This window comes from Salvelinus sp. IW2-2015, unplaced genomic scaffold, assembly GCF_002910315.2.
Source record: "Salvelinus sp. IW2-2015 unplaced genomic scaffold, ASM291031v2 Un_scaffold1500, whole genome shotgun sequence".
NCBI classification, from domain to species: Eukaryota; Metazoa; Chordata; class Actinopteri; order Salmoniformes; family Salmonidae; genus Salvelinus; species Salvelinus sp. IW2-2015.
In genome coordinates this window covers 218244-224298 of record NW_019942948.1, presented here as the reverse complement: position 1 = coordinate 224298, position 6055 = coordinate 218244, and the positions used below count along the sequence as shown (strand labels likewise).

The following is a 6055-nucleotide window of genomic DNA, read 5'->3' as shown; positions in this document are numbered from 1 at the left end:
CGTGTTCCATACCCACTCAACACCCTTTAGTGTTATAACCCACCTACACCCTTTAGTGTTATACCCACTCAACACAACCCTTTAGGTGTTCTACCCACTCACACCTTTATATACCCACTACCCACTCAACACAACCCTTTAGGTGTTATACCCACCACCACAACCTTTAGGTGTTATACCCACCAATACAACACCCCTTTAGGTGTTATACCACTACCCACTCAACACAACCCTTTGGTGTTATACCCACTCAAACACAACCCTTTAGGTGTTATACCCCACCTCAAACACAACCCTTTACGGGTGTTACTTATACCCCAAACTCCAAACAAACCCAACTAGGAATGCGTATACCCACTCAACACAACCCTTTAGGTGTTATACCCACTCAACACAACCCTTTAGGTGTTATACCCACTACCCACTCAACACAACCCTTTAGGTGTTATACCCACTCAACACAACCCTTTAGGTGTTATACCCACTCAACACAACCCTTTAGGTGTTATACCCACTACCCACTCAACACAACCCTTTAGATGTTATACCCACTACCCACTCAACACTACCCTTTAGGTGCCCTTTTGCATGTTAGTTCTGTAGTTAACTTGACCCTGCTGCCTCCAGAAAGTATTCATAACACTTGACTTATTCCACTTTCTGTTGTGTTACAAATTCATTTCAAAATGTATTAAATATATGTTTAGTCACCCATCTACACGCAATACCCGATATGGACAAAGTGAAAACGTCCGCAAATGGCGGCCTTCCGCATCTGCGGTGGAAGGTGGCCGAGCTACAACGATGTTTGTCAGACCATGAGACATCCCAAAACACCGACCACTCTATAGAAAGATGAGACTCTCAGGACCACGATGCTGTTCTTCGTTTTGCTCTACGACCCCAACAAGTGTCACGGGACTAGTCTGTAGAAAGGTGTGACTTTTCATAGATGGTCACCTTCCCATAGAGGGGAACACGTAGGTGTCGATTGTTTTGCTCTAGGACTAGACTGAAGATAGCCCGGTACCAGTAAAAAAAAAAAAAATGGAAGTATATATGGAGATAGTTTACTGCCAAAGAAGATGGTTAAATATCAGTCCAAAACATATACAACATTTTCCTGATCTTTCTAATATCTCTCAGATATACTGAAGGACAAACAACTTTAAAACACACTTCCTTTTCATCTATTCTTTTACTATTTGTTTTTCCATGTTTCTATTGGCTAATAGCAGTAAGGCCAAATTAAATGTGTTTCTATTGGCTAATAGCAGTAAGGCCAAATGCAATGTGTTTCTATTGGCTAATAGCAGTAACGCCAAATTCAATGTGTTTCTATGGGCTAATAGCAGTAAGGCCAAATTCAATGTGTTTCTATGGGCTAATAGCAGTAAGGCCAAATTCAATATGTTTCTATTGGCTAATAGCAGTAAGGCCAAATGCAATGTTTCACCCCCCCCCAAAAAAGTATATATATTTTTTATACCTAAAGGGGTCCTTCAATTCAAAATCAAATAGCAATAATTCCATATGTTAGCTTCGTATAACCCCCCTTATCCAAAGTGTAATTAATAACTTCACCATGCTCACAGGGATATTCAATATCTGCTATTTTTTAGGTGCCCTTCTTTGCGAGGCATTGGAAAACCTCCCTGGTCTTTGTGGTTGAATCTGTGTTAGAAATTCACTGCTTGACTGAGGGACCTTACCGATAATTGTATTTGTGTGGTACAGAGATGAGGTAGTCATTCAAAAATCATGTTAAACACTATTATTGCACACAGAGTGAGTCCATGCAACTTATTATGTTACTTGTTTAAGCAAATTTTTACTCCTGAACGTATATAGGGTTGCCATAACAAAGGGGTTTGAATACTAATTGACTCAAGACTTTTCAGCTTTTCATTGTTTATTAATTTGTAAAAATATCTAAGAACATAATTCCACTTTGACATTATGGGGTATTGTGTTTAGGTGACACAACAACCTCAGGCTGTGACACAATGTGGAAAACGTCAAGGGGTTTGAACACTTTCTGAAGGAACTGGGTGAATATGTATTGTTTAGTGATTGTTTTGACTATGTATTGGCAGTGGCAATTTTACCATTTAAATCTTGGTGGGGCAAACTCCCAAAATATGTTTTAGATGCCAGCAAAGACACTACACAACACAATACATTCATTGCACTATAGCGGTGACAAACAGTGATCACAAAGCCTACATAATGCTGTCCCAACAGCAGAGCTTTCTTTTCAGCACCATGGAGTGAATCCTTACCACTGCTACACCTGGAGCCTTGTCTGGCAGGGAGACAGTTCATTCAGCCTCATTTACTGCCTTTTAATAAACATAGCTGATATGGCTGACTTGTTAAACAAATGTGGTTTCTACAGACAGTTGAGATGTACAAACTATGGCATAAAGGGACGACAAGCGGACAAGAGGCAATCCGTCATTTCGATTAAGACATTAATGAGCGAGCTGAGACAGACGTAGTCAATATAACTATTTGTTCAGCACTTTTTAAATGCACTGCGACAGAATTCAGAACATAGGCCGTTCTTAGAGTATTCTCTCTGTACACCAAGTCAGAACCGTATGATAAATAAAGGGGGCATATAAGCAGACAATGAAAGCTCTTACAATATTCGATGATAACATTTTCTTAAACAGGCTACATGTGCACCACCAAGTCAGAACAGTAGGCTAAGTTCTGAGGGGGAAAGGAACTAAATTATTAGGGTGAGGCACATGAGCTACTAACACAGCCCTGGGCAACTCCAGTCCTCGGGGGCCTGATTGGTGTCACACTTTTTCCCCAGCCTCTAACACACCTGACTCCAATAATCAACTAATCATGATCTTTAAATCAGCTGTGTTTGCTAGGGATGGGGGAAAAGTGTGACACCAATCAGGCCTCCAAGGACCATGCCTGTACTAACAGCTTACTACACAACATACACTTAGTATTACTTTCTCAGCTACAGTACTGATTGTTGGGTTAAATGCGGAAGACACATGTCAGTTGAATGCATTCGGTTGTACAACTGACTAGGTATCCCCCTTCATATCTCCCTGGCATATTACATCATTTATGCAGCAGCATAAAATACATTTTTGGACTCCCCTTGTTGTGCTGTGCTCACTTGAACAAGAAGGTGGTGTGGCGGTCCTTTGTGGGCAAATTTTGTCATCAAAGTCTGGCATTCTCTGGATTTATGGTGCTTTCAAGACAACTGGAAACTGAAGAAAACAAGGTTGAATCATGTCATCAGTGATCTTCAGATCAGAGCTCTAGAAAGAGGCCAGAGTTCACGACTTGGAATACCGAGTTGGATGACTGTTCAAAACGTATTTTCCCAGTAGGAGCTCATTTTTTTCTTGAACTCACTGAAGTCTGAGATTTCCCAGTTCCGAGTTTCCAGTTGTTTTGAACTTGGCAGAAGTCATGCTGGATTGGCCAATGTATTCAACCTTTTCTGGCCCATGGTGTTGAATGTTTATCCTTTTAAGCTTGGAAAAGAGACCCTTAAACCCAGACTGGGACCACACACCCTCTCCACTGAATAGCAGGTTAGTGATTTCTTTGCAACGCTTGCAGTTAGCCACTGATTCCTTCCAAACCACTCATTGTTGAATTTGCAATTTCCAACTTGTTTTGTAATGTTTGTCCAATGGCCAATGAGCACCGGTACGTTTTATCTATAATATCTCTTCATAATTTCTCTTCGTATGACAAGGATTGAAAAGATTTTGCCAGTAGATTGTCGACTTGAATCATGATGATGACCGCTAGCTTGCTAGCTAAGATTTTGAAAGTAAGATGTTGACATGATCAGTCCAATCAAAGCTACGGTTGACCTGCCCTGAATGACGGGTCACCACTGTGTATAGGTCTGTATTGTTTTTACTATGACTGTAGGAAAGTCATTTCCCTTGGGGATAAATAAAGGTGAGTCTCCTCTCACCTTGCCCAGAGACCACATTAGAGCGCCGTATATTCTCATCAACTGTTGTGTTCCCACCATGTCAGCCTTGTTCAGGACGACACGCAGTTTCTCCTCATTACCCCGCAGCGCTCCGATGGCTTCGGAGAACTCATCACTGATCTCCAACTTGTGGGCGTCGAACAGGAGTATGATGCGGTCAACGCGCTCTGCAAACCATCGCAGCACCGCTGGGAAGTCATAGCCTGAAGAGTGTTGGGGTCAGGGAACACAGAGAGGGTCTGTCAGATGATTAATAGATTATAGTGAAAAATAGATGAGTCTTACATTTTTAGATTTGCAACATGCTGAGAACAAAAAAATATGCTGAAAGAAATAATGAATGATTTTGTAATACACATTGAACTGTAATACACAATGAAGTTGGACAAAGGGTGGAGGAGGGATGAGAAGGAAGGAGAAGGGTGGAGGAAGAGATGGGAAGGGAAGGGTGGAGGAAGAGATGGGAATGGATGGGAAGGACTGGTGGAGAGAGTGGAAGGGAGGGTGTCGAGAGATGAAGGGGGGTGGAGGAAGAGATGGGAAGGGGAGTGTGGAGAGGTGGGAGGGGAGGTAGGAGGAAGAGATGGGAGGGGAGGGTGGAGGAGAGATGGGAAGGGAGGGTGGAGGAAGAGATGGGAAGGGAGGGTGGAGGAAGAGATGGAAGGGGAGGGTGGAGAAGAGATGGGAATGGAGGGTGGAGGAGAGATGGGAAGGGGTTGGAGGAGAGATGGGAAGGGGGGTGGGGAAGAGATGGGAGGAGGTGGGGAAGAGATGGAAGGGAGGTGGGGAAGAGATGGAAGGAAGGGTGGAGGAAGAGATGGGAAGGGAGGGTGGAGGAAGGAGATGGGAAAGGGAGGGTGGAGGAGAGATGGGAGGAGGGTGGAGGAAGGATGGAAGGAGGAGGGAGAGATGGGAAGGGAGGGTGGAGGAAGAGATGGGAAGGAGGGTGGAGAAGAGATGGGAAGGGAGGGTGGAGGAAGAGATGGAGAGAGGGAAGGGGGAGGAAGAGATGGGAAGGGTGAGAAGAGATGGAAGGGTTGGAGGAGAGATGGGAAGGGTAAGGTTGGAGGAAAGAGATGGGAAGGAGGGTGGAGGAAGAGATGGAAGGGAAGGTGGAGAGAAGAAGAGGTGGAAGAAGGGAAGGGTGGTAGGAAGAGATGGAAGGAGGGTGGAGGAAGAGATGGGAAGAGGGAAGGGTGGAGGAAGAGATGGGAGGGAGGTGGAGGAGAGTGGAAGGGAAGGGGGAGGAGAGTGGGAAGGGAAGGTGGAGGAGAGATGGGAAGGGAGGTGGAGGAAGAGATGGGAAGAGGGTGGAGGAAGAGATGGAAAGGAGGGTGGAGGAGATATGGGAAGGGAGGTGAGGAAGAGATGGGAAGGGAGGGTGGAGGAGAGATGGGAGGGAGGGGTGAGGAAGTATGGTGGAAGGGAGGGTGGAGGAAGAGATGGGAAGGGGAAGTGGAGGAAGGATGGGAAGGGAAGGGAGTAAGAGATGGGAAGGGGAGGTGGAGGAAGAGATGGGAAAGGGAGGGTGGAGGAAGAGTGGGAAGGAGTGGAGGAGAGATGGGGAGGGGAAGGGTGGAGGAAGAGATGGGAAGGGAGGGTGAGAAAGATGGGAAGGAGAGGTGGGAGGAAGAGATGGGAAGGGAAGGGTGGAGGAGAGATGGGAAGGGAAGGGTAGGAAGAGATGGGAAGGAAGGTGGAGGAAGAGATGGGAAGGGAGGTGGAGGAAGAGATGGGAGGAGGTTGGAGGAGGGAGAGGTGGGGAGATGGGAAGGGAAGTGGGAAGAGATGGGAAGGAGAGGTGGAGGAAGAGATGGGAAGGGTGGAGAAGAGATGGGAGAGAAGGATGGGAAGGGTGGAGGAAGAGATGAGAAGGGAGGGTGGAGGAAGAGATGGGAAGGCGGGTGGAGAAGAGATGGGAAGGGAGGGTGGAGGAAGAGATGGGGAGGGTGGAGGAAGAGATGGGAAGGGAGGGTGGAGGAAGAGATGGAGGGGGTGGAGAGGATGGGAAGGGGGGTGGAGGAAGAGATGGAAGGAGGGATGGAGAAGATTCTCTCTTTT

At 45.9% G+C, this 6055-nt stretch overlaps 1 protein-coding gene across 2 annotated transcripts in view; it reads right to left on the bottom strand.

Annotated features, from left to right (window-relative positions):
• Positions 1 to 6055, bottom strand: part of LOC112071047 (EH domain-containing protein 2-like) — a 36240-nt gene that overhangs the window by 6154 nt on the left and 24031 nt on the right. For both annotated transcript variants that reach the window (XM_024138499.2, XM_070439229.1), the window contains exon 5: positions 3974 to 4197. In XM_024138499.2, the coding sequence (XP_023994267.1) occupies positions 3974 to 4197 (224 nt within the window). The remainder of the gene's footprint in view (positions 1 to 3973; positions 4198 to 6055) is intronic.